The sequence below is a fragment of the Podarcis vaucheri genome (assembly GCF_965113315.1).
Source record: "Podarcis vaucheri genome assembly, chromosome: 17".
Classification (NCBI taxonomy): domain Eukaryota; kingdom Metazoa; phylum Chordata; class Lepidosauria; order Squamata; family Lacertidae; genus Podarcis; species Podarcis vaucheri.
In genome coordinates, this window is record NC_138755.1 from 7,429,751 (window position 1) to 7,457,560 (window position 27,810).

General features: G+C 49.1%; 2 protein-coding genes across 5 annotated transcripts; one reads left to right on the plus strand and one right to left on the minus strand.

Annotated features, from left to right (window-relative positions):
* The first annotated feature begins 36 nt into the window (after positions 1-36).
* On the plus strand, positions 37-18,851 carry KEAP1 (kelch like ECH associated protein 1). The gene is made up of 6 exons (XM_082205439.1): positions 37-181; positions 7,976-8,630; positions 11,541-12,226; positions 15,054-15,259; positions 16,754-16,930; positions 17,661-18,851. Exons 2-6 carry the CDS (start codon positions 8,088-8,090, stop codon positions 17,822-17,824), a joined length of 1,776 nt encoding a protein of 591 aa, XP_082061565.1. The 5' UTR covers positions 37-181; positions 7,976-8,087; the 3' UTR covers positions 17,825-18,851.
* SPC24 (SPC24 component of NDC80 kinetochore complex) lies at positions 18,840-27,586 on the minus strand. 4 transcript variants are annotated; one of them, XM_082205560.1, is made up of 6 exons: positions 27,500-27,586; positions 25,675-25,867; positions 22,362-22,506; positions 20,931-21,023; positions 19,167-19,243; positions 18,840-19,083 (listed from the first exon to the last, which is right to left on the minus strand). In XM_082205560.1, the coding sequence occupies exons 2-6, from the start codon at positions 25,844-25,846 to the stop codon at positions 18,977-18,979; spliced, it is 594 nt and encodes a 197-aa protein (XP_082061686.1). In that variant the 5' UTR covers positions 25,847-25,867; positions 27,500-27,586; the 3' UTR covers positions 18,840-18,976. The 4 variants fall into 4 exon arrangements, with proteins under 4 accessions (XP_082061686.1, XP_082061683.1, XP_082061684.1 ...); XM_082205557.1 differs by lacking the exon at positions 27,500-27,586 and adding an exon at positions 27,193-27,450; XM_082205558.1 differs by lacking the exon at positions 27,500-27,586 and adding an exon at positions 27,150-27,301.
* Between the last annotated feature and the right edge of the window lie 224 nt (positions 27,587-27,810).

Genomic DNA, 27,810 nt, shown 5'->3' on the forward strand with positions numbered 1-27,810 from the left:
TTACAGCCCCGCGCTCCTCCTCCTCCTCCGCCTCCTCCCTCCGCTCCGCGCTCCTGCCTTCCTCCCGCGGCGGCGGCAGTGGCGGCGGCGGCGTGCGCAATGGAGGGCGAGCGGAGCGCCCGGGCGGGCGGCGGAGGCCGGCGAGGGAGGCGGCGGCGGCGAGGAGGGCAGCCGCGGGCGGGTGAGTGGTCGCCGCGCTCCCCGCGCCGCTTTCTGCACATGCACAGAGGGCGGCCTGTTGCTTCCGACTCTTCTTTCCCGTCCCCGACCTGCGTGGGCCGCCAGGCGGTGCTGGGCTCGGGCCCGAGCTGCGGGCTCCCCAGAGCTGTGTCCTGGCGGGGGGGGGGGCGTGCCCTGGCTGGGGAGGCCTTCCGCCTGCTCTCCGCTCAGGAAGGCCCCTATCCTTAACTTCCACCAAGAGTCATCCTCCTGATGCAGCTGTAGAAAGTGAGCGGCGAGCCGGGGGGGGCGCATATGGGGTGGGGGCTCCCAGGCCCCCGAGGAGGAAAGCGCAGGGGCGGGAGGGGGCTCTGCCTTCGTCGACTTGGGAGGTGGTTTTGCTTTAGCTCTTTGCACCTGGTGGGAAGATGCATCCCGGCCCGAGTTTTGTGCCTTTGTTATGGGGCAGGTAGGCGAGCTGGAGCGGGTGGCTGGCTATGGGGAGGCGCCTCTTTGGACCGTGGGGTTGTAAGAGGAGGGGCGGGGAAGGGAGAAAGTTAGGGTCGGGCACAACTGGCTGCGGAAGCGATTTCAAGCGGGCCATCTGGAATGGCAGTATTTTGAAGGGTGTCCCGTGTGATGGGCGTGGCCCGGGATCCCTGGTGATGTCATCAAGAGATCTGGCTTGGGGTGCAGGATCCTGGAGGTGCATCCAGGACATACGAGTCTCAGGTTGTAAGGGGTCAGCTCCAGATGTTGTCGACAGACTCCATCTCCCCAGACAGCATGGCCTGCAAGGAGGAGGGGTATGCGCTCCCCTTGTGTGTCTCAGAAATTAATCGGGGAAATCTGGGCACTCGAGCCTAAGTTCTTCCTCTCGAGTAGGCTTGTGGCATGTGGAAGAAACTGCTGAATGTGTACATAGAACTGGGCTGCAGTTCCCTGGCAGAAGGATGGTGGAAGGCCTTTGCCAACCACAATGAAGCCAGCACACAAACCCCCCTCTTCCTCTCCTGTACCTACATGCCGTGCCCCCCCCCAACACTTGCTGCCCACTGAGGCTTGAAAGGAAAAAGTGGTCAGTGGATTTTATAAGAATTTTTTGGTAAACTAAGTACAGTGGTACCTCTGATTGCGAACAGGATCCGTTCCGGAGGCCCGTTCGCAACATGAAAAGCCCGCAACCTGAAGCGCCGTATCTGCACAGGTGCATGGCGCAATTTGGCCTTATGCGCATGCGCGAGTGGCGAAACCTGGAAGTAACCCTTTCCGGTACTTCCGGGTCGCCGTGGGACGCAACCTGAAAAAAACTTATCATGAAGCAAACATAACATGAGGTATGACTGTACAGTGGTACCTCGGGTTACAGATGTTTCAGGTTACAGACTCCGCTAACCCAGAAATAGTACCTCGGGTTAAGAACTTCACTTCAGGATGAGAACAGAAATCATGCGGCAGCGGGAGGCCCCATTAGCTAAAGTGGTGCTTCAGGTTAAGAACAGTTTCAGGTTAAGAATGGACCTCCAGAACGAATTAAGTTCTTAACCCGGGGTACCACTGTACCTGCCTTTTACTTGACTTAAAGTTAAAGATAGTTACTTAAATCACTTATAGGCTGTTTCCCCACACTTCTTCTTCTTCTTCTTCTTCTTATTATTATTATTATTATTATTATTACCCCACCGATCTGGCTGAGTTTCCCCAGTCACTCTGGGCAGCTTCCAACAAAATATAAAAAATACAGTCAAACATTAAAAACTTCCCTAAACAGGGCTGCCTTCAGAGGTCTTCTAAAAGTCGGATAGTTGCTTATTTCCTTGACATCTGGTGGGAGGGCGTTCCACAGGGCGGGCGCCACCACCGAGAATGCCCTCTGCCTCGTTCCCTGTAACCTCACTTCTCACAATGAGGGAACTGCCAGAAGACCCTCAGAGCTGGACTTCAGCGAATGACTGGGGTGGAGATGCTCCTTCAGGTATACTGGGCCGAGGCCATTTAGGGGTTTAAAGGTCAGCACCAACACTTTGAATTGTTCCCCACCCCTGAGAGTAAAATCCTAAATAAATGAACACGCAAGACCCCATTGGGAGATACTGGTATCCACATCTTCCAAGATGCCCAGCTTAGTTCCTGACTTTTCAGGCCTCTGTGATAGGAGCATCTTTCATTCCTTCCTAATAGCAGCAAAAGATCTGAAACCTTGGGTCTCTCACTTGCTTATAGGCAAAGCCCTCCATACTGTTGCATTTGTGAAATACCGAGGGCACTGTTGTTTTACTGAATAAACAAGAGAAACCACTCCTTTCGCAGAGCAAAGAACACCTGTCACACTTCCATTTTCTTCTTTCATCAAGGTAATATATTAGAACCTCAAAGGAGAAACAAGCATAAAAAGGTGGTCTTAACTCGTAGCCTCACTGTATTCAAACTGGCCCTGAGTAAGTAAGGCTTTAGTTGCTTAATTACTGAATCAAAGTTTTGAAGCTGTGATGTGTCTTCGTGAATAAGCCTGCAAAAGTTAGTACCCCTCTGACATTATTTTTACTAGAATCAAAAGCCATCAGAATTAGAGTAAGGCCGGGAGAACATTTGAGTCCCTACTTCTACGCAGCAGCTGCTCTTCCTTGCCCAGTGTGATTTCTGTACCTCTGATGCTGAGAGTCCTTGATAGTCTGCAGTTTCTTAGAGCCCTCCAAGCACATTTGATGGGCTGAAAAGATGTGAGAGATGTGCTCGCAGGTAGTTTTCTGGCAGAGCTTTTCCAAGTGGTGAATGGGCTTTTGTCACCTGGCCGAGAAAGTGTACCTCTGACACCTTCAGAGGTTTGCAGTAACAACTTGCAAGACACTTTAAGGACAATATTGCTTAGTTTCGGATAGACTTGGATGCCAAGTCCCATGAAGATGTCTAGAGCACTGTGTTCATCTATACTTGATCAGTTTAGATTATAGCAGCTTTGACCCTTGGTCATCTTCGCTTCTTAAAACTAGGCACAGGGGGTTGGCTGGGAGTGGTTGATGCTTCACTAGAGAGAAAGGAGGCATTGGTGTGCCCCCTTCTTAAGCAGACCCCCCTTGACCCAGAAGGGTTAAAACAACTATCACCCAGTGGCAATTACCCCCCCCCCCCTTTTGAGCGAGGTAGTGGCAGTTCAGCTTCAGGAGAAAGCAAATTACTAGAATCTACTCTAGACTGGATTCAGATGACTTGGAAACTTCGCTCGGTCCAAAATGCAGCAGTCTGGTTATTGGTGGGGGTTCCATTTAGATCACATATGCAGTCATACCCCGGCCTTTGAATTTTTTCACGGCTCTCGTTTTGCATCGAATGTAGCAAGAGCTCAGTCTGGTGGCTTCATGGGCCTTATGAGCCAGGAGTTCTCCTGCCCCACTTGTGGAGGAACTCCTCCCACAGTTCCCAGTACAGTGTGGGATTTCGGTGGTGTCTGCCGGTCCTGGACTTCTCGCCTTGTTATTCTCCAACATACTTTCTACCAGATTTTCTGGCACTTAGTAAGATCCTTTTGCACATTCCCGCCCCACCCTTCTGACTTGTTTCTGTTTTTCATGCCCTCTTCTGAGGCATTCTGCATCCCTTGCTTCAAGTGACTCTGTAGTGGATGGAGCAGGAAGCAGAAGATAAGGTTGCGACTCCATCTTGCCCTTCGTAGGCCCCTTCCTTTCAAGAAGGGCAGCAGAGAGATTGAGTGATTTGCAGGCACCACCTTTGCAAAATGCCCCAAGTGGCCAACCCTTTGTTTGCTTAAGTTGGGACAGAGAGTGCTTCTGATCCTCTCAGCCTGGGTGATGTTGGTCTCGTGGTCTTTGCCTTCCCAGCTTAAGAGAGGCCTCTTGATAACCTGGAGAAGGGCAGCCCAACTTTTTGTACCACGTGGGCCACAAGAGTACTTTGACATGCAACCCAAAGGCTGCACACTGCCTTGTTGCAGAGGGGTAGGTGAGAAGCGAGGCCAAAATCTGACGCCCGCCCTCGCCCTGCCAGTTAAGCAGGGTGCCAGGCTTTGGGAAGGCAGTGTGAGGGCAGGGGGGCGGTCAGATGTTGCTGAGGGCCATCAAAAAAGGAATTGAGGGCCACATGTTGAACCACCCTGACCTGGAGTGAGGTGTGGGTGGCTAAGGGAAGTTCAAGGAATAATTTCCTGCCGGTGAATCGGTCTTGCGTCTGGAGAAACTGGGGCAGGGCAAAGGCTTGTAAACAGTCAGCTGAGGGGCATTATGGAGACAGTATATTAAGGGCATGCGGGCCGGCAGGTTAAAGGGAAGCATTTGCTTGTTCTCTGGGGTTCATCCACACTTTCCCGTGATTTCTAGGCACAGGCCCAAGACGGTTTTTTGTTTTAGTCCCACCACTTTCCCCAGAAAACCCATGGTTTTACTGCTGAATCGGAACAAACGTCAGTGGGCAGAAAACCCAATTGATGTTTGTTCCATTCATCGGCAAACAGCGGGTTTTCCTAGGGGAAGCGGCGGGACGAAAGAGGACGCATGCCTAATGGAAGTGTGGACGATCCTCTGGTTTTGCTTGAGGGAACTCGCAGAGGGAGAAAATACTGCTTCCCCCACAGATATGAAGAATTGGTTGCCAGCCACAAATGGAGCATATTGCCATTTGGTGCATATCTACTGGTATTTTGCACGCAGCGCTGTCTCTGCTAAGGAAGCAGGGAGGGGGTTCCACGCGGTTTGCACAATTTCCTCCTCCAGTGAGCTGCTTTTCTCTTGTAGGAAATCCGTCCCTTCTGAGGTGTTTCAGCAACCATGCCAAGCCCTCCCCTTCTATTCTGTTCCTAATCACCTGGGGCAATGGAGTATGTGGGCTCCTTCCTACAGAGGTTGCAGAACTCGCGGGGAGAAAATCCCCACAAATAACCAGGCCTGGGCTGCACAAGGAGGGCTTGCTTGTTTCCAAGCGAGTTTTGGCACAGAAAGCTGGCTTCCTGTTTCTCACTCCTCTACCTTGGGTGAGCCATTTGGGGCCAGATCCAGCACCCGCCTGCCGTTGGGCTTGCCCTGCTGGTGACGACATCTAGTGGGAGCAGCAGGACTGCAAGTTGTCTGCCCTGTTTATTTCCCACAGGGGAAATGAATGAATCAGTCAGTTTGGAGGGGGGAAGAGGTGGATGGATGCATCTCGATTTCTTAACTCCTGACAGCACCTGTAGCATTCATGCGCGCTTTGCACCTCTCCAACACGTCCTCCAAATCCGTCAGGACCCGGCAGGAAGAGAGACAGGCACGTGAAAGCTTTTTCAAAACATAAAACAGAACAGTGGTTTGCTGCCACCACCTCCCTGTTTCCAGGACAGTCCCAAAAAGTAACCCAAGGAGAAAGATTACTCTTCAGTCTTTACCGGACTGCCCCACCCTATGCCACTTCAGTGACACAGGCAGAAATCCAACAGGCTCTGATAGGCGACTAAGGGGAGGAGGCACTAGTTCAGCTTCCCCAGCAGAAAGACACGAAAGACAAAGGCAGAAAAAAAATCCTTTTTCCAGATTTATTAAAAAGAAAGGTTATGCAGAACATAAAAGTTGGCACATCTCTTACAAATCCCAAAAAAGAAAATAAAAACATTGTTTAATATGACTAACTATAAAGTGGTGCCCCGCAAGACGAATGCCTCGCAAGACGGAAAACTCGCTAGATGAAAGAGTTTTCCGTTTTGGAGGTGCTTTGCAAAAGGAATTTCCTATGGGCTTGCTTCGCAAGACGACAATGTCTTGCGAGTTCCTGCTGGTTTTTTCCCTCCCTCCCCCCTTTTTCTAAGCAGCTAAGGTGCTTATCAGCTGATCCGATCAGCAGATAAGCCGCTAAAAGCCGCTAATAGCGCTAATCCTTCAATGGGCTTGCTTCGCAAGACGAAAAAACCGCTAGATGAAGAGAATCACAGAACGGATTCTTTTCGTCTTGCGAGGCACCACTGTACTCACAACAAGAACAGAAGTGCAAGCATAATAGTTTCAAAGTAGTTCTTGGCTGATTCCGCACCTCTGCGCATCAGGACAGGCCTTCCTCATGGCAAGGTGGTGTGCCAGGGAGGTGGGCTGCCAAAGCGTCTGTGAATTGCAAGTTAGTTTCCTAAGGTTTTATCCCTCTTGAACCCATGTGGATTCAAAACTTAGGAACCAATCAGTCCCTTAGATTAATTAACAATTCGCCAACGGTTACATGGAGGAACAATGACTCAGGCTTGTTAGGAGACTTGACTGCTGAATCCTGTTTATCAAAAGGCCTTGAAGATTAAAGCATTCCCAAAGACAAACCAGATTCTTTGAGTTAGCCAGATAACCCTCTCACTCTGAATCTGCGTCCCAGACAGCCAGGTGTCAAGAACCACAAATCAGCTGGAAAAACTCTTTCCTGTAGGAAGGAGATGACCAGTTCACACTTTTAAAGACAGAAAGTCTGCGATTAGACCTAGATATGCATTCCCAGCATTCTATGGCTTCTTTGGCTCTCCCATAATGCTCTTCTCTTGCATGAGCCAAAGTTTTAACCTGCTAAGATTTCCCAACATCACTACAGCACCCCAGAGCTGCGTGAGGTCAGGGGGCACTGCGTATAATAGAACTGGTTGTCTGTTGCCTGGACGGGGGTCCCAGGTGCAGCATCAGCAGCCAGTCCTGCTGGTGCACAAGGACCCATGGCAGATTCCTGAGGGTACCCGAATGTGAGCACTGTAGCCAAACCACCCTCCCTTGGCCTTAGTTTCTGTGCCCCCTCCTCCGGCCCTCTGCTAATAAGAAATGCACACCTCACAAGGCTGTTACAAGTTTGCTGCGCGCAAAGCTCTTTGAAACTGGGGGGAGCTATATCTGTAGCAAGAAGTGATGATGAAGATGACAAGATTTGGGGCGGGGGGGCACAGCACACAGTTTGCCTTGGTGTGGAAGCTATATCTATACTGCTGGGTAACTCACAATTTGAGGTTGGCTGTTCAGGGACCCTTATTTGTGTCCTCTAGAGAGTGCATTCTTAACGTGAGCACATTCTCCTCCATGTATTAATAACATTAGTATTTTTAAGAGATTAAACACTGAGTGACGGAACAGAGAAAAAACACTCAGAATGGTGTCCTTAGTTAGAGGGCACGAGGCGTACGCATGAGCTTCAGTTAGCCTCTGGCATGGGTCTCCTGGAGAAGGAAAGGGGATCTTGCTAATCTGAGAGAATCCTATGAGAGCTGCATAGGACGTCCTTCTCTGTCAAAGGAGGACTTTGGATATGGAGCTCCGAGTGAGAGATACTCCTGTGCCCTGTGTCGAGATCTTTGTTTTGAAGCTGCTTTTCGATCGCTCAAATCCAGTGTAAGAAACTCAGATATATAAGCTAATTGCCAAATGACACCTTAAACCTAGGTTATGGTTACCACAACAGAATGTCTAGGTGCCTTTTTTGGAGTGGGTTTATTATTATTATTATTCATTTCATTTCATCTTTATATTTCAAAGGAAAAGTCTCAAAGTGGTTTGCAACACATTAAAACATTAAGTAAAAGGAATGTGTGAAGGAATTGCTTCCTTTCCTTTCATTCAGCTGCATTGTGTGTTCTTGGGGTTTTTAGTATTCTATGAGGTGGAGAAAAACTCTTTATCTAGTTTCCTCTATCATCCTACCCTCTCTTTGACTCACCTATATTTTCCTTAACGAAACAGCTTCCTCATACTTGGGACTTTTCTTTGCCGAAACCAAAAGGGCTGAGGCAGAAGTGGATGGACACCTAAAGGGGCAGATGTTCCTTGTGGCTCCACACCTCACCTAACCAGACCTCTCGGCTTCTCTGTCCTTTGTGCAGGTGCAGAGATCTGGCTGCTTGCAGGGGCCCTGTAGACAGCTGCCTGGCCGCTTGCGCCACCACTGCTTCTTCCTCTGTTCCTTCGTGCGATGAGTGTGCGGCTGCAACTGTGATGTACTCCCCAGAGTGCAAGGCGGAGGTGACTCCCTCGCACAATGGCAACCACACCTTCAGCTACACGCTGGAGGACCACACCAAGCAAGCCTTCAGCATAATGAATCAGCTGCGCTTGAGCCAGCAGCTCTGCGACGTCACCTTGCGGGTCAAGTACAAGAACATGCCCCCGGCCGACTTCCAGGCCCACAAGGTAGTGCTTGCCTCCTCCAGCCCCGTCTTCAAGGCCATGTTCACCATGGGACTACGGGAGCAGGGCATGGAGATTGTGCCCATCGAGGGCGTCCACCCCAAAGTGATGGAGAGGCTCATCGAGTTTGCCTACACGGCCTCCATCTCGGTGGGCGAGAAGTGCGTCCTGCACGTCATGAACGGGGCCGTCATGTACCAGATCGACAGCGTGGTCAAAGCCTGCTGCACCTTCTTGGCCCAGCAGCTGGACCCCAGCAACGCCATTGGCATCGCCAACTTCGCTGAGCAGATTGGCTGTACCGAGCTGCATCAGCGGGCGCGGGAGTACATCTACATGAATTTTGGGGAGGTGAGTGCCCATGCAGAGGTGGGGGGGGAGCACGGAGGGCAGGCCTTTTCAGCGTCAGGGTGGAATGGTCTGGGTGTGGGGGAATGTCTGCTCGCACGAGAGAACTGCCGCTGCTGCTCCCGTCATGTACAGTGGTACCTCAGGTTACATACGCTTCTGGTTACATACACTTCAGTTTACAGACACCACTAACCCAGAAATAGTACCTCGGGTTAAGAACTTTGCTTCAGGATGAGAACAGAAATCGTGCTCTGGCAGCCCGGCGGCAGCAGGAGGCCCCGTTAGCTAAAGTGGTGCTTCAGGTTAAGAATAGTCTCAGGTTAAGAACGGACCTCCGGAACGAATTAAGTACTTAACCCGAGGTACAACTGTAGCCTGCTACTCCTCTTCATGGAGGAACACTCCTCATGCCCTTGAAATTTGCCAAGCAGTGCCTCCACGCTGTCATATTCCAGCTCTCCAGCACTAGGGAGTCTCCTTTCAGACTCCTTAAACATGTGAGAAGCTGAACTCTGTCACCACCCCTGCATTCTGCCTGTTTTCCAACCTTGGTGTGGAAATGTGGGGCTGCACTATGTTCTTGTTTGTGACAACAGGGTCTCGTAACTGAGAGGCCAAAGTCTGGCTCAACAGAAAAGGGAAGTAAGGAGAAATAGCAGTTCGAAAGCACGTCAAAGTGCAAGTAGATAAATAGGTACCGCTCCGGTGGGAAGATAAACGGTGTTTCCGTGCGCTGCTCTGGTTTGCCAGAAGCGGCTTAGTCATGCTGGCCACATGACCCGGAAGCTGTATGCCAGCTCCCTCGGCCAAAAAAGTGAGATGAGCGCTGCAACCCCAGAGTTGGCCACGACTGGACCTAATGGTCAGGGGTCCCTTTACCTTTAAGAATATAAAGACTGTACAGAAACATTTCTGTACTACTGGTCTTGTAGATGTGATGAAGATGGAACACCTCTGTGCTTAGGATAACCCAAAAGTGTGTTGTTAAATAGGTGTAAGCATTTATGCTACTGTTTCTAGCATATGCATTTCCACTATGAGGCCTGAGTTGATAGAAACCACCTTCCAACAGCCCAACTTGCAACCCTTCTAACAGACGCAAGGACTGGGGAGTTAAAATCTTTGTTGCTGACTTAAGCTGCCAGCCAGGAAATGTGGGTCCTTGGTTTCTTATGTCTGGGATCAAATATAAGAAACTTTCCATCTCTCACACACCTGAAAGCTGAAAGAAGTACTTGATTAAAATCCAAATAAAAGAAGAGCCATGTCAGAGATGGGCTGGTTTCTCAGATGTAAACAATTCAAGAAAATATGCCAAAAGTCTCTGTACATTTTTCAGATTCTGCTTATGGCCCTCCTGGTCCCTGGTTTTGGAAAGTGAATTCCCACCAAATTAAAAAAGTTGGGGGAGTCTTACCTCTTGCAGGCTGAATCTAATTTACTCCTCAGCATTCATCTGATGCGCTTGGGAGCAGCCACCCAACCCAGTAAGTGATGCTGGCAAATGTACTGATGCGCCCATTGCCATTGTGGTGACTCAGCTCAAGCAGTGATACAGCAAAGACTGCAACAGCTTCACCATTGCCTTCCAAGAGTTATCTCAGGCAGATGGCCCAGGAGAGTGGTCAGTAATGGTAGGATCTGCTCCTTCACTTCCTAGGAATGGTCTTGCAGTCCTTTTAGCAACTCCAGTATCAAGAGGCCTTGGAACAAAGGCTAGTTCCATAAAACCACCGCCAGCAGCCAAGGAGCTTTGTAACATACCATATTTTTTGCTCCATCATACGCACCTGACCATAAGACACACCTAGATTTTAGAGGAGGAAAACAAGAAAATAAATATTCTGAACGAAACAGTGGATGTTTGATTTTTGTGGTTCATTCTGTGGCCACAGACATGATATGTGATTTGACGGTAGGTTCTGGTAGCCCAATGCAAAAATCCTGAGAATCCATGTGGATCCGTGCTTTGTAACCACGTCTTTGCGCCACTGCGGCCCCACGAAACCGTGGATGCGTGGTTTTTTTGGTGCAGGCTAGAGCCATGGACATGCTATGTGATCTGATGGTGAATTTGGGGTGAATCAATGCAAAAATCCTGAGGATCCATGTGCTTTTACCTCCCCCTCCCAGGCAGCCTCCTTTATCGCTAGCGTCCCTTATCTCCCTTCTGATTGCTTGCTGATCAGCTGCTCTGTGGCTTCATTGCAACACCCCCTTCCCTCTTGTTTGCCTTTAGAGTTTTTTCCTTAGCTGAAGCAGTTTTTTGCTCCTCCTTTTCTTCTAATTTCTCTCCTCGTTGCTTTAGTCTTCCTGTCTCCTCTCCTTGCAAGTTTGCTTCTTTACATCCCCCCCTCCCCTGGCAGCCTCCTTTACCCACAGCCTTATCTCCCTCCTAATCGCTAGCCGATCAGCTGCTCAGCAGCTTCATTTCAACACCCCCTTCCCTCTTTCTTTCTTTTTTAAAAAGCATTATCTGCTTTTCGCCCCTGGGCAATTCGACTCCAGGGACCACGCATTTGATCCATAAGATGCACAGATATTTCCCCTTACTTTTTAGGAGGAAATAAAGTGCATCTTATGGAGCGAAAAATACGGTAATCTCTCATGCAGACTCTCGCTCATCTGAGAGCTTCAGAAATCTCATGCCCTACCACCCCACCCCAGAACTCTTTTATTTGGCTGGGGGTGGAGAGGAGAGAGAGAAGGTTGCTCTAAACTTGGTCTTCTCCTGCACCACTCATTGTGGTCTCACCGCAGCACCAGAAGGCACTTTGCTCCCCGTTGCAGAGCGGTCAAGGAAAGTGTTGTGTGTTGAAGGGCTCTAGCGAATCTGCAGAACGTCTCCTGCAGAGTTTGTCTGTCATGTCCTGGGTCTCTCTCTCTGCCCCCAACCCCACCCCACTGCAGGTTTCCAAGCAGGATGAATTCTTCAACCTCTCGCATTGCCAGCTGGTGACGCTGATCAGCAGGGACGAGCTGAACGTGCGTTGCGAGTCGGAAGTCTTCCACGCCTGCATCAACTGGGTGAAGTACGACTGCGAGAACAGGCGGCTCTACGTCCAGGCGCTGCTCAAGGCCGTGCGCTGCCACTCGCTCACCCCTCACTTCCTCCAGATGCAGCTACAGAAGTGCGAGATCCTCAAGTCGGATTCGCGCTGCAAGGACTACCTGGCCAAGATCTTCCAGGACCTCACCCTGCACAAGCCCACCAAGGATGTGTCTTGCCGGGCGCCCAAAGTGGGGCAGCTCATCTACACGGCGGGCGGCTACTACCACCGGTCCCTCAGTTACCTGGAGGCCTACAACCCCTGCGACGGCTCCTGGATTCGACTGGCTGACCTGGAGGTGCCCCGCAGCGGCCTGGCCAGCTGCGTGGTGAGCGGACTCTTCTACGCGGTGGGTGGGAGGAACAACTCCCACGACGGCAACATGGACTCCAGCGCCATTGACTGCTATAACCCCATGACGAACCAGTGGTCTCCTTGCACTCCTATGAGCGTGGCACGTAACCGGATTGGCGTGGGGGTGATTGACGGCATGATCTACGCAGTGGGCGGCTCTTTCGGGAGCAACCATCACAACAGCGTGGAGAGGTAAGGGCTGGGTGCGAAACAGGACCCTGCAAGAGTACCGTATTTTTCGCTCTATATATTATTATTTATTGTTATAAAAAAATTTTATTGCTTTTTCACAATTTATATAGACACAAACAATACACAATACAAACAAACAAACACATAAACAAACATGTATAATTTCATATCCTTTTTTCTTAAACCTTACTTCACCGACTTCCCCATACCTCCCCTTTCTGCATCCCAATTTCCAAATTTGTTTCAGCAAATCCTCCCCCTTAAGTTTATCTAGTTTTCCCTTGTTCTTTTCTTTTACTTAATCTTTTACAGCTGTAATCCCCTTTTTTCTATAACCTCAACATTTTAGCACTCTATTTTTCACTCTATAAGACGCACTTTCCCCCTCTTAAAAAGTAAGGGGGGATGTGTGTGTGTCTTATGGAGTGAATGCAGGCTCCATGGCTTCAGCGAAAGCAACGTGAAGCCTCTGGAGCACAGCAGGAGCGCTCCCGCTGCGCTCCGGAGGCTTCGGGCAACTATCCCTGAAGCCAGGAGAGCAAGAGGGATCTCTCTTGCTTTCCTGGCTTTGCTTTGCTGGAGAGGCGCTGCGCAGCTTTCCCTCTCTGTGCAGCACCCCTTCAGCAAAGCGGGAGGAGAAATGGAAGGGGCTCCCTTTCTCCTGCCGCTTCGCTGAAGGGGCGCTGCGCAGAGAGGGAGAGAATATTTTTCTTGTCCTCCTCCTCTAAGACTAGGTGTGCCTTATGGTTGGGTGCGTCTTACAGAGCAAAAAATACGGTGCTTTGCTTCAGAGCTGCAAATCCAAGGCTGCAGAGGAACAATCACAGCTGGGCTCTGTGTGTTTGTGTGTGTGTGTGTTCATGTGTGTGTGTGTTCCTGCTTCTTCCTTTGTCGCTGTGGCTTTACCTTTGGTGCTTTTTAAATTGGGCACCTTCTCCCCCCAGCACTTTTGGAAAGGGACAGATACGCTTGGGAGGGATGGGGAGGAGCTGAAAGGGAGAGAAGATTGCAGGAATGGGAAGGCAGTCAGTTCAGACCCCTAGCAAGAGTGATCTGCCCCTCCTTGGGCAGCCTAGTGGAGAGAGGGAGGGAAAGGGAAGGTGATGTTGAAAAGAAAGGACCCAGCTTTTGTGCAGGCCCTGCTTACGCCTGGTTTTGGCCCCACCCACCACTGGCATGTGGCTCCCTACAGATTATCCTTTAAGGAAATATAGCCATGGGCGCAGCTGGAGGAGGGTAGCTTTCCCCCCTAGATCAAGTAAAACAATAGAAATGCTTAACTGACCAATCACGCTGGTTCTGCCCCCCAACCAAGTTCTGCCTCTTCCTAACAAAAATCCTGGCTACGCCCATGAATATGACCCAGATGGGAAAGGGGGCTGAGTCTAGGGAGGGACGGGGAGCTCTGTGGTTCTTCATACGTTGCTGGACTCCCAACCAGCAGTAGCCAGTGGTCATGGATGAGGGTGATTGTAGTCCATCAATGTCTGGACGTACGAAGGTCCCCCATCGCTAGTCTGGGGCGTCTGCCCATCTGGCACGACCCTGTGGGACTCTCCCCTGCACAGGTACTGGGTGGGTGGCAAGGGCCCGTGGTTTCTCAGGAGGCTACTGTCTGTGCCAGCAGCATGCACAACTCAAAGCTGATGGCAATTTGATGACCTCATTGCAAAGGCAACAGGGTTCCCTGGGTGCTCTTTTTCTCCCAGGTGCCTGCAAGTGAAGAAAAGTCAGCAGGAAGGTTTTTTTTTGGGGGGGGGGGACTTGGCTTGGCTTCAGAATTGCTGATAACTGAAAGAACCAAAAAGGAAGCCCTGGCACCCTGCCCTGACCCCTGGAAGAAAGTACCTGCAAACCTACTTCCCTCGATCTGAGGCATCGGGGAACCGACATGAGATAGCCAAGAGTGAGGAAATAGCGGCCATTTTGATTGTCCTATTTCAGACAGCATGGAGGTCAGAGGACAGTAAACAGGCTGCAGGTGGTTCCCCTCTGAGTCAGGAGCAAAATTCACTTGTTTCCTGTCGCTCTTTCTGCACCGTGCCTCACCCAGGTTGGTCACTCGGCCAATGATCCTTGCTTTTTCAAAAAAGAAAAAAACAGAATGTGCTCTAAAACCCAAGTTTTGAGCATGGGTGCCAGAGACACAGCCAGCCTTGGCTATGACTTTTAAAGTAGGACCTTGCAACTTTCCAGAGGGAGGGGTGGCGGTGTGTGGAGTGCAGGTTTCTAGAGACTAAGGCTGTTCAGACACCCCTGAAAAAGGAGGTGGTGTCAGCAGAGAGGCCACTGGTGAATTGTCCAGAGACAGAAATTTGCCTTTCAGTTATTTCCTTGCTCCTTTGAAACCAGGAGGGTTTCGATCTTCTCTTCAGATGGAAGACAGATATCTAGTTCTGTGCTGACTGTTAACAATCTTCCCTTGAGTTTTGGGGAGACCTTTTGGCTACACAGGGGCTCTGCTCATCTGCTGTTGTTTGACTGTGACCTTTTGGAGGAGGCCCTAGGAACAAGATGGTGGTGGCAGCTGCTTATTTGAAGCTGAATAGGTGTGAAATGCAGCCTTTCCTGGCCAACAGCTAGTTTTATGGAGTGATTGCTTTGTGGAAGTGCTGGGGGGCCAGGGCTTCGTCCCCCAACATGGACTGCAAGCATGTCGTGTCTTTTGCAGCTGCCCCTCCCTCCCGCAAGCACCTCTGGATACAGGAGTCAAGATTTGGTGCCCTCCTCCCTGCAGTTGCTTAACTCTGTGCTAGCCTGAGCCCCTTGCTCATGCGCACACATGGTCGACCTGCCCTGAGGCGTCTCCTCCCCTCTCTTCCTCCAGGTACGAGCCAGAGCGGGACGAGTGGCAGTTAGTGGCGCCCATGCTCACCCGTCGCATTGGTGTCGGGGTGGCTGTGCTGAACCGTCTCCTGTACGCGGTGGGGGGCTTTGATGGCAATTGCCGCCACAGTTCAGTGGAGTGCTATTACCCTGAGCGGGACACGTGGGAGATGATTGCCCCAATGAACACCATCCGGAGTGGAGCAGGTAAGTGGGGCGATGGAAAGGAATTGGGTTCCTGTGTCCCAGAACCTTCACCAAGGCTGTCTTTTCTCTGCTGGTTGCACCGAGATTGGAGGTGCGCTGCCTTTGCTCTCATCTGGCCATGGGTGCTGCCTGGGTCGAGGGATCAGATTTGGTTTTACTCTCTGAATTTCCCAACTGTTCTTATATTGAATGGGCATCCTAGATTGACAATGGTGTTAGTAGTAATGGTGGTATTATTATTATTATTATTATTATTATTATTATTATTATTATTATTATTATTATTATTACTACTACTACTACAGTGGTACCTCGCAAGACGAATGCCTCGCAAGACAAAAAACGCGCAAGACGAAAGAGTTTTCCGTTTTTTGAGTTGTTCCGCAAGACGAATTTCCCTATGGGCTTGCTTCGCAAGACGAAACGTCTTGCGAGTTCTTGCGAGTTTGTTTCCTTTTTCTTAAAGCCGCTAAGCCGCTAATAGCTGTGCTTCGCAAGACGAAAAAACCGCAAGACGAAGAGACTCGCGGAACGGATTAATTTCGTCTTGCGAGGCACCACTGTACTACTATTATTAGGCCATCCATCTAACTGAGTTGTCCCTGCTACTCTGGGCAGCTCCCTACAAAATATTAAAAACAAAATCAAACATCAAAAACTTCCCTCTGCAGGGCTGCCTTCAGATGTCTTTGAAAAGTTGTTTAGTTCTTTATCTCCTTGACATCTGATGAGAGGGAGTTCCACAGGGAGGGTGCCATTACGGAGAAGGCCCTGTCCCTACTTCCCTGTAGCCTCACAGCGAGGGGATCACCAGAAGGCCCTCGCTGGAGCTGTTTCTGGCCTAAGCGATGGGGTTGGAGACATTCCATCCAGTATATAGGGCTGAGGCCATTTAGGGCTTTCAAGGTCAGGACCAACACTTTGAATTGTGTGCTCGGAAATGTACTGGGGAGCCAATGTAGGTCCTTTAGGTTATATGGTCCTGGCAGCAGCTCCCATTGATGAGCTAAAGCTCGGGTGGAGAAACCTGTGGCCTGCCAGCTGATGCCGGACTCCAGCTGCCATTGGTTCCAGCCAGCATAGTGAATGGTTGAGGACAATGGGCCTTGTAGTCTAAAAACATCTGGTGCCCCACCCCAGGCTAGAGGCTGAAGTGCAGCTGCAGCGCAGATGAGTCAGTCGCATGGCACTCACAGGCCCATTTGTTTTGCTGATGGGCCAGCCCTCCTGGTGCAGAGGCCTGTGCAATAGAAATGCAGCCATCTCCTACTGGCGATAGGTCAGCCAGGTCTCGGTCTCCTTATTGCTGATTGCCATGCAAAAATGGGGGGGGGGGTACTCTGGGAAACAGTGCCTTATGCTTCATTAGGTAGGCCAAAAGACTTCACACGTACGGCTTGAAACGAGACACTAAATATCTGTGGGGCCTCTGAATACGATGGGATGAGTCTGGGTCAGGCTGGTCTGTCTTAACACGGCTGCTTCCTCCCACAGGGGTTTGTGCGCTCAATAACTGCATTTATGCCATGGGGGGCTTTGATGGCACACTACAACTCAACAGCGTGGAGCGTTACGATGTGGAGGCAGGCACCTGGTCCTTTGCGGCACCCATGAGCCACCGCCGGAGTGCGCTAGGCGTCACTGTGCACCAGGGCAAGATCTACGTCTTGGGTAAGCTTGGCCAGGGTAGCTCTCTGCTGGGAGGGAGGTGGCAAAAGGACAAAAGGCTGCAGAAGGCAGGGTTGGCATGGCTCTTTTTTGCTCCCCATCCCCCTTAGCATATCTATATTTTTAAAAGAGAATATGATCATATGTATGGTGGATAAAGACACTGGGAGGAATTCAGTGTGGGGCTAAACAAGCTGATGAAATCATCTCCCCTATGCTGTTCCTAGGGTTCTCCCAAGCCAATATGGGGGTGTCGCAGCTATTGCACTAACACAAGTCTACTGGCGCTGTGGTCTAAACCACTGGGTCTCTTTGGCTTGCCGATCGGAAGGTTAGCAGTTCAAATCCCCACAACGGGGTGAGCTCCCGTTGCTCTGTCCCAGCTTCTGCCAACCCAGCAACTTGAAAGCACGCCAGTGCAAGCAGATAGATAGGTACCACTGCGGTGGGAAGGTAAACGGTGTTTCCGTGCGCTCTGGCTTCCATCAGTGTCCCATTGTGCCAGAAGTGGTTTAGTCATGCTGGCCACATGACCCGGAAAGCTGTCTGTGGACAAACGCCAGCGCCCTCGGCCTGAAAGCAAGATGAGCACCACAACCCCAGTTGCCTTTGACTTAACCATCATGGGGCCTTTAACTTTTTTACCTATGCACAGGCATGGTGGGAGCGATTAGTTGCACATGGTTGCTTGATTTTCTTGTGTGTGTTAATTGCTGGCTCTCTCCCCATGCAGGTGGCTATGATGGTCACACCTTCCTGGATAGTGTTGAATGTTATGATCCCACCACCGATACTTGGACCGAGGTGACCCACATGACATCAGGCCGGAGTGGGGTGGGGGTGGCCGTCACCATGGAGCCATGCCGCAAACAGGGCGATGAAAACTGCCATTGCTAAGAGAGCGCAGTTCCTTTCAAATGGAGGAAAGAAAACAAATGGGAGAAGATTCAGTATTAAGACATGCCTAGTGCTAAGTTCTGTTCTGCCAGGACCAAGGAAAAGTGCCAAGGATGAGCAAAACTTCAAAACTACCCATGAGGGGCAGTGACTGTGAAGAACTGTCCCTGCTCTGTGCTTTTATCAGGGTAGTGTATCTGGTGATTTACGATTGACTCTGCCTCATTCTAGTACAGTGGTACCTCTGGTTGCGAATGGGATCCGTTCCGGAGGCCCATTCGCAACATGGAAAGCCTGCAACCTGAAGCGCCGTATCTGCGCAGATTTGGCGCTTGTGCACTAAGCGTGATTGTGCGCTTCTGCGCGAGTGGCGATACCCGGAAGTAACCCTTTCCGGTACTTCCAGGTCACCCCAGGACGCAACCTGAAAAAACGTATCATGAAGCAAACATAACATGAGGTATGACTGTATTGGGAGTCGTCTAAAAAAGGAACCTGCCTAGGAGAATTGCAGAAGACAGCTTGATGTTCACAGTGCCCTTCTTTCCAGATGTCTGGCAAGTGATATCTGGCAAGGAATAGTCTAATTGTTGGGGGGTGGGCGTCTCCTTTGCATGGAACGCTTGGGAATACCTTGTAAATAGAGCATTCCTGCCTATTTGAAATGTTTATTGAACAGACAGTTTGACATCAAATTCAAGTCTCGATTTTTCTAAAGTTCCCTCTCTGCCTATTCAAACTGGTAAATTTTGACAGAACGCTGCAAAAGGAAGAAAGCTGGGCAGACTGTTTGCTCTTGTGTGGATGATAGTTCTGCAAGGTAAGTAAACATAGAACAGGACCTATAAAGACTTCAGGTGGGCCCTGGCTGCTTTTGAATTATTGCCACCCCATGAGAAGTACTTGGCCAGGGGGCTTCCTGCATCGATTGGTTTTGTTTTTGTTTTTACCATCAAACTTACTGGCTTGAAATGAACTGGTTTTTAAATTACACTTCTCACACAAATAAAGCAACTTTTTGCGATTAGTACGAAAGTTTATTTCTTCTTGCTCTCTATTTACACCTCTGACATACGTTACAACAGGGAAAGAAACACTGATCGCCTATAATAGGTATAGGCCACTGTACATTCACATCAAGAGTCATCTCCTTCACCAGGCTGTGCTCACAAGGTTCCACAGGTAGTCGCAGATGAAGCTGCGGGAGTGTTGGCTGCTGTCAAGATTGATAGGCTGAGCAATGTCTGGCCCATAATGAACTGAAGGCAAAAAGGGTTAAGGAAAAAAACATTATGTCTCCCCTCCCCGCAAGGAACCCTATTTGCCTGCAGCGGAAGGATACTTCCTTTGACTATTGTTGGCTCACAGGAGTAGTCCCAGTCAATACGGCAGATCTGGTAATAAAGGTGCACAATATACCTGTAAGACAAAAGTGAACATATGAAGCTTCCCAGATCAGATCATTGCCTACTCTGGCACCTGTGGCTGAGATCCATTATATATACTACAGCCCCTTGAACATAAAAATCCTATCTGTGTGATCTCAATGCCACTTATGTACGATACTACTTAGAGTAGCGCTTTCAAGTGTTCAAAACACTTCATAAGCCTAAGCTGGTTGTCATCCTTAGAGCACTGTAAGGTAAGTCACTAATTACTCCTCGGTTGCCAGTAGTGGAGGGTGCAGAGGCCAAGATACAATGTGGGCTGTAATGCCTAATAAAGGTTTGGTGAAGTAAATAAGTACAATGTGAGGACTTCTTAATTCATGGCTCAGTCCCTTGGCTACTCAAGGGTGGGTAGGGGGAAATATCCCAATTGCACCCACTGGCCATTAAAAAGTGGATAGTTTTATCTGAGCTCATCACCCAAAATCCTCAGGGAGATGTAACAAAACTGGGTTCCGGTTTACATAGAACCCTTAAACCAGTTCAGTGTCACGGGACAAGGAAGAAGCCATGAAGGGACAAAGAGAATACACACAGGTTTATGCCTCATTCCCAGTCCAATAAACCATGGTTGCATTAGACTGGAGATCAAAATGTCTGAATTGAACCACTATCTATAGCTGGACCTAGAATACGATGCTAGGCCAACACTTCTGTACAGACCACTGACAATCACTCCATCTCAGGATAGAAGCAGGAATCTTCTTGTACTTAAAAATGTTCTTGAAACTGCAGCTGGCAGCATTCTGCCTCTAACTCAGTGGGAAAAGAAGCAGAGGTCCTTGTCACTGGCTTGGGCAACTTTTAAGAAACGTTTAATAAAGGGTAAGTGTCAGGGGTTCGGGGACAGAGACACAGGGGAGAGAGGAGATGGAGAGCGAAGGGGAAGGATCTGAGGGCAGCATAGGGGAGTATGACAGTGACCTGAGTGATTCCATGAGCTTCTCCAGCGAATCAGAAGATTCCCAGAAGGAGGCGCCGATGGTCAGGGCGAGGGGGGTCCCGGGGGGGGGGCACCAGAAACGGGGAGCCAGCGGGGACTCCCAAAGCAGCAGCTGGAGATCAGGACCAGCTTCCCCACCAGAGCACAGTGGGGGGGGGGGGAAGAGTCCCAGGTGTCAGGTCCAGCTAGCCTCCCCGAAGGGGGAAGCAGTGACAGGAGCAGTGAAACGGTCAGGAGGAAGGTTGCCGGCTGGGTGCGCGCGCCAAGTTCAAATGTACAGGCGCGCGGGACAGCAGAAAGCCCGGATCGGGAACCAGGTCCTAAAGCCCGCCGGAGGCAGGGGGAAGACTCAGGGGATTCAGCGTCAGAAGAGTCTAGGAAGGGCGAAACCCCAGCTGACAGGCGGACCCAGCGGAGGAAAGAGCAGAGGAAGAGGTGGAGCAAGGCTAGGGTCTTAAACTGGTGTATCGGGGGAGGAGACTCAGACGGAGCTTCAGCGGTCTAGAGTCTAAGACGTAGAGCTGCGCGCTGCGGCTGTGAAAGCAGAACTGAACTTCAATAAAGACTTTTGTATATACCAAGAACCAGCGTTGGTCCTTTGTGAGCTGGGACCTAGGGCAGCTCTGACAGTAAGTGATACAATAATCTACCTTTTCCCTAACCAATTCACAAGACTAGGCTTAAATAAAAGGAGCAGAGGGAGGTCTCTACTTACATAGCCGATTTGGACACAATGGCATCGTTATCTGCATTCTTCTCTTTCTGCCTGATTTCTTCTTTCAAAGCCTCCAGTTCTTTTCTTAAATCGGTTCGATGTGAGTTAAGGAATAATAATTGATGCATTCCCCAAACCCAACAGGGGCTATTGATTTCAGCAAGGGCAAATTACTTGAGATAGTTATTTGTCCTCTGAAGAATGGCAACAAGGTGCCATGAAACTTTCTGATCTACTTGACTGCCTGTACAAAAGAGCAGACTAGAAATATAACACAATACAATGACGCAAAAGGGTCTTCACGTGCTGGACAGCTGAGCTGGATAAGCCTCTCTCCCTCTGTCTTAACTTACAAGAGGGAAAAATTAGGACTACAGTGGACACTCGGGTTGCAAACATGATCCACGCAGGATGCACATTCGCAAACCGCAGCAGCGCGTCTGCACACGTTGCGATTTGGCGCTGCTGCGCATGTGCAAATGGCAATTTAGTGCTTCTGCGCATGCGCGACTGCCTAAACCTGGAAGTAACCCGTTCCGGTGGCCCTTAACCCCAAAAAATGCAACCTGAAGCATCTGTAACCTGAGGTATGACTGTACCAGGGATTGGGAACCTATGGTTCTTCAGATATTGTTGGACTACAACACCCATCATCCCTAACCATTGGTTGTGCTGGCTGGGGATGATGGGAGTCAGAGTCCAATAACATATGGAAGACCTCGGGTTTCCCAATCCAAGGCTGAGGTGCCTTCAGCAAAGTGTCTCTTGACTTGATTTTGTTCATCCCAAAATATATAAGCATCTACAGAGGAAAGGGAAAGCTGCGGGTAGGTAAGATGCACACTCGACTTTAAGAAATCTGATTTCAAAAAGCGAGACTCCTGAGTAAGTAAGAGTTGCTTCATCAAGCCCAATGGTGTCTACTTTGAGAAGCAACGTCTCCCTGAGATCTCATGGGCAGGTCTTCCTAAGCCCCAGTATCGAAGGTCCTTTTCGTGAGGCTACCAGGGATTGAGACTTTCTGTATTCAAAGGAGGTACTCTACCAGTGTCCCTTCCCATAAGAAAGGAAGGGGGAAAGGTAAAGTGAAGTCCTGCCCTCGTCAAAACAACAGATGTTACCCCTGCTTGGTGAAATCAACAATTCTGGGGGAGAGACAGTGAATAACTCACCAGAAATTAGCAAGGACATACAACTAAAAATACAGCTGTATATCAGTTCAGACAAATCAAGTTAAATCCACTCAGCTGGCTAAACAGGAGTAGCTATGCCCTGCCTTGCTGAGCCAGGGTGACACCTTCAAACAGAAAAGTTACCAAACCTTGGCTGATCTGTAGCATGTTCTAAAAGGGGAGAAATGTTTGAGGGATTGACCCCCCCCCAACCAGGGGATGTTTCGATTTGGCACCAGATGCAGATGGGGAAGGATATTTGGTGTTGGTCCTCAATTCAGCAGCCTTCTCATTTGCCTGGAGCAATTCGTCTTCAATTTTCTGCAGCTGTTGGAAGTTTGCATTCAGCTGCTGTTCCCTGTCGCAAAGTTTCTGGGCCACTTTCTCCTCTGCAGTCATGAGATCTGTCATAAGGAAAGGATAGGGTACCAACATTATAAAAGCGCCCACTTCAGTTCTCCTGATGGTATTTAGGTAGCAGTACAAAGCAACCCTCTTCCATAAAACTTTTGGGATCATCTGTTCTTTCATGACAGCTGCTTTTAACAGATTTCTACTATCAGGAATGTACTACTTTTGCAGATACTTGATTTTGTGTTAAATTGCGTGTGAGAGAGACAGACTGACATATAATTGCACATATATTTGTTACCTTTGGGATTTTTAACAAAATGCAGCCTATAAATGTTTACCAGCAAACAAACATTATTACTACTAATGACAAGCACCTCTCCTTCAAATCCAATACTCCTTCACTTTGGGTTTACAGCTGAGAGACTTGCACTGCTTCTGCAAAGCCCCAATGGAATAAAACACAGCCCCACTGACCATGAACATGCAGATTTTTTTAAAAAGTAGAGCCTCCAGATCCTTTCCAACTCTACAATTCTATGATTTAACAAAAAGATCAGTTGGTGAGGTTTGGGAATAACTACTGTTCTTGAAAGTTTCCAAGTTGTGGGAAGTGAATTACCAGCTAAAATATTGTGGCCATCTTTGGGACTGTTTGTTCCTTAGATGCTTTGCAAAAGGATGCGGAGCATCCATCAGGGCCAGAGATTTTCCCACCTTCAAGTTTTTAATTCCTTCATCTCCTCTTTTGATACTTCCTTTTTCATACATTTGCTGTCCTCCTCCTTTAGTAAAGGTGTCTAAAAAAAATCTTCATTTCTTTTAGAGGGGAGAGGTGGAGGAGTACAGAGGAGAAAAACTTTCTAAATTCTGCAGATATTAATTTTGCTATGAATATTATTTGTGTAGCCTAAGCCATTACAAAAAGCAAGATACATAGGACAAAATACATTATACAGCTAAAATACATTATACAGTAAAATAATTACTAAAACAAGGCATTCTGTCAGATAAACGTTTGCTCCCCTGAATGTTACTTATCATCCCCTCAAACTTTTCTCCTTAAAATTACCACTCTTAAGGCAAAACAAGCCATTTTTTCCCCAGAAGTGTAGGAGGACTTGGCCCCTAATAAAGTTAATCAGGTACCCAATTGATCTCTCAGCTGCATACAGACAGAATTAAAGGGAAGATGAGGCTGGTGACAACTACTTGAAATGACTGGATAGTATGCCAAACCAACATTAGGTATCCCTTATAATAAACTCCAATTTCATTAAGAGGAAAAGCACCCAAGAGTGAGAGAGAAAGGATGAGATTCGTGTTAACCTGATCAGTGTCTAGATGAGAACTGCACGCACACTGCAGCCCCTCACAAGTACAGTGGTGCCCCGCAAGACGGGAAACTCGCTAGACGAAAGAGTTTTCCGTTTTGGAGGTGCTTCACAAAACGAATCTCCTATGGGCTTGCTTCGCAAGACGACAATGTCTTGCGAGTTCCTACTGGTTCCCCCCCTTTTTCTAAGCCGCTTATCAGCTGATCCGATCAGCAGATAAGCTGCTAATAGCGCTAATCCGCTAATCCTTCAATGAGCTTGCTTCGCAAGACGAAAAAACCGCTAGACGAAGAGAATCACAGAACGGATTCTTTTCGTCTTGCGAGGCACCACTGTACATCTCTGCAACCAAACTGCAAAGTGCCAAAGAGAGCTGGTAGGATCTATTTGCATCTAGCAAATAGATTCAGAATAGTTCATGTTTTGAACATAGCTCCACATTTTCACCAAATTCCAAACAGCCCTTCTCTCTTCCTCTCCCCATTTCCCATGATGCACTTGTGAATCAACAAAATTCAGCTATCTCCAACCATGGAGTTCCTTTTAAAAAAAATTTTATAAAATTTTCCATTTTAACAATCCAATAAAAACCTCATTAAAATATTCCAAATTATAATACAATCAAAAAAGCCAAACATTCAATGCCTGTCTGTCCGCCATGGTGAACGGCTGTGCCTATTCCAGCGGAGCCTTTCCGTGCAGCTAATTGAGGATAATATGGGAGTAATTCTCCTCCAAAAATTCCCCAGGGCTGGGGGGGGGGCTGCTCCACCTGCTGATCATCCAATTCCTGCCGCTTGTCTTGAAGGAATGCGGGGGGCGGGGGGCAATGCACCGCGTGTTTTGGCAACTCTCCAAAGCTGTTGCCATGAGCGGAGGGCACCTGTTCTTAAGATGAAATTTGGACTTAATTAACAGGCATGCTCTGAACTAGCAGGGATTAAATATTCTGCTAATTGAATCAGCCACTGAGTTCCAAGGTTTCGACCTGAAGAAGGGCTTTCATTGTGATCGGATCGGTGTGTTGGGGGAGGTGAGCCTCCATTATCCTCTTTTGATATATTTTATATTTGCTGTTTTATTCAGCAAATCTCTCCCGAAAGACTGATGTTTGAAATGCAAGCAGGATTGAAAGAATGTATTGTTATTGCCATTGTTATTGTTTAATCACAAAATTGACTGTGTGAAATTTTTACTACGATTCTGGCAATGGAATAATATAAAAAAGGGAAACCGAAAGTGAGTTGCTGAGGACTTTGGATTACAACAGGAAAATAAAGAATTCACAGAGAACTACAATGCACTAACCCACTTGCTAAACTAATTCAGAGGTTGCCAAAAATAAACAAAGGATCAACATCGGGAACGTTTTATTTGGACTAATTAAGAAATGCAGCATGAGATTAGATCATCACCTGCCAAACTTCAGAGCGTGGCAAGTCACCCAAAAGATATATAATCCAACCATGGAGTTCCTATGCAGGCAATGATCAAACTTTAGTACTGTAGTGGACTAGGAACACCTGGTGCTGTAATGTTCATCCAACCCCAAGCAAGTGCAGGGACCGTGGTCCACACAGGGTTTCAGTACATGAGGGCTGGTATTCAGCTAAGTTTTGCTAAGGGTAGACCCACTGAAATTAATGGGCCTAACTTAGTCATGTTCATTAATTTCAAAGGGTGTACTGTAGAGTAAAAATTAGCTGAATAACACCCTATCTGTTTTATACAATTTAGATACTGGTGTTCCAGGCCTCGATGTGCATAAGCATAAAATCACACAAACGGGGAGCACCCTCTAAAAAGCCTCTCCATGGTCTCCACCTGTAACAAAATTAAGAGATACAGTAACATACTCAATCACAACTGTTGCTATTCAGTTACCTTTCAGCAGCTGGGCTGTGCTCTTTTGAGTATCCCAGAGCTTGTTGAGCATCTGCTCCTCTTTCACTAGAGTCTCCTTCAGAATTTCTGCCCCATTGGCTCTTGTCATCATTTCAAGCAGCTGCTTGGTCCTTCTGTCTAGATGTTGTAACTCTTCACTGACGGCAGCCATCGCACCTATTAATATGCCAAGCTAAATGGCAGGGGGAAGAGGGTCAGCATTTGGGGGATTCTAGGCATGCAATCTCCCAGCAATTTCCAGAGGAAGGGTGAGCTCCTGCTTGATTCCCCCCACCCAAAGTCCCTTTGTATAAATGCCAAAAGTGGCAGCAAGTTATGGACGGGTCATCCAATATGGGCAAATCAGGGTGGAAGCAGCAGTGTGCCTTACCATTTCTACTGTTCCCAGTAAAAGGTAAAGGGAGCCCTGACTGTTAGGTCGAGTCACGGACGACACTGGGGTTGTGGCACTCATCTCACTTTATTCCAGGTCATGTGGCCAGCATGACTAAGCCGCTTCTGGCGAACCAGAGCAGCGCATGGAAATGCCGTTTACCTTCCCACTGGAGCGGTACCTATTTATCTACTTGCACTTTGACTAGCCTTCGAACTGCTAGGTTGGCAGGAGCTGGGACCGAGCAACGGGAGCTCACCCCGTCGCAGGGATTTGAACCACTGATCTTCCAATTGGCAAGCCCTAGGCTCTGTGGTTTAACCCACAGCGCCAACCCATGATTATTATTATTAAAAAGTTTCAGCACATATCTGCTACCCAACAAAGGTTTTCTACCAGTCTTTACAATATTTGGCTACCCAACACCAATGTAGCCAAGTGCATTTGTAAATCATTGTTATTCTTAGATGGATTACCACCAGAAGCATACAAAATATTTTGAGCATGCATCACCCTGGGATTTTGTTTCCTCTCATTAATATCTTTCTGTTTTCTTGCAACCACAGACTTCCCCCCCATGGAACGCCCTCTCATCAGATGTCAAGAAGATAACTATACAACTTTTAGAAAGACATAGGAAGGCAGCCCTGTGTAGGGAAGTTTTTGGGGCAACCAAGGCAGATGGGCGGGGGTACAAATAATAAAACTATATTTTTCTCCGTGTGCCCTGTCCCCACCCCCCGCCCATTCAATCAATGCCTTATTCGGAGCAGTCAGTTCTTGCTGCCTCCCTGGCGCAAGATAGGCGCCATACTCGGAAGGAAGCGCTCGAGGGCGCCCCGCTATTGCCCCTTCCCTTCCTGGCCCATCAAAACCCCAGGTTCGTCGCCGGCACTCTGCACATGGTCTAAGGCGCGCTTGACTGAGCTGAGCATAGCTCCCCCCCCCGAAAAAAAACAAGCAAATAAACAAAAATACCTAACTAAATGACCAACTGCATGGCAGAGAACTCGATTCCCCCCCCGCCCGCCCCCCCTCCAGGTGAATCCTGGCTGCGCCCATGGACGGGGACACGCCTCACATCGAATGGCGAGGTTCAGAAGCGAAGGACCCTCCTCGCTTGCCTTCCTGGCGTCGCCCGCGCGGATTCCGAACTCGGCGCCTCTGAAACGCTCAGCGAACAGCCCGCCCTGATTGGGCGCCGCCGAAACCCGCGAGGCGCTGATTGGCCGCTTCTGGAGTGACATCACGCGCACGCGCGGCTCCGTCGTTCCTCTCCAGACCCTAATGATAGGGAAAATACAGCAGACTCCGCCCAAAATAGGATTAATGGCCAATGGCCGTTTTCGATTCCCTCCCCCGGAAGTCCATGTCGTTGTGTCACTCTACACTTTCCCTCCCTAACTTTATGATTCCCACAAACACACACACCGCCTCAATAGCGGCCGGCTTCGTTACTCAAAGCGCATGCGCGCGACCGTTGCCAAGCCCAAACGTTTTTCTGCCTGCCGCTTGCACATACACCCGCCTTTCTTCTCGTGCGCATGCGCTCCTTTCCTCCTCGTCCTCCTTTCCTGCCCCGCCCTCCCGAAAGCGCCGAGCTTCCGCGCGGGCGACGCCTTCGCTGCGAAGAGACGCCAGGGGGCGCTGCTCTACCCCGACTCGGTTCCGCGATCGAAGCTGCTTTTCCATATACAGAGCATTTTTAATTTTAAAATTTAATATAAAAAAATAGCTGCGAG

Excerpts from the sequence above, each read along its gene's own strand:
- KEAP1 (XM_082205439.1), top strand. The coding sequence starts at position 8,088 with ATGTACTCCCCAGAGTGCAAGGCGGAGGTGACTCCCTCGCACAATGGC. Across the intron at positions 12,227-15,053 it reads CATCACAACAGCGTGGAGAG|GTACGAGCCAGAGCGGGACG; the intron begins GTAAGGGCTGGG and ends CTCTTCCTCCAG. Across the intron at positions 16,931-17,660 it reads GGGCAAGATCTACGTCTTGG|GTGGCTATGATGGTCACACC; the intron begins GTAAGCTTGGCC and ends CTCCCCATGCAG.
- SPC24 (XM_082205557.1), bottom strand. The coding sequence starts at position 27,315 with ATGTCACTCCAGAAGCGGCCAATCAGCGCCTCGCGGGTTTCGGCGGCG. Across the intron at positions 22,507-25,674 it reads CACAGCCCAGCTGCTGAAAG|ATCTCATGACTGCAGAGGAG; the intron begins GTAACTGAATAG and ends TCCTTATGACAG. Across the intron at positions 19,244-20,930 it reads ATTGTGTCCAAATCGGCTAT|GTATATTGTGCACCTTTATT; the intron begins GTAAGTAGAGAC and ends TTTGTCTTACAG.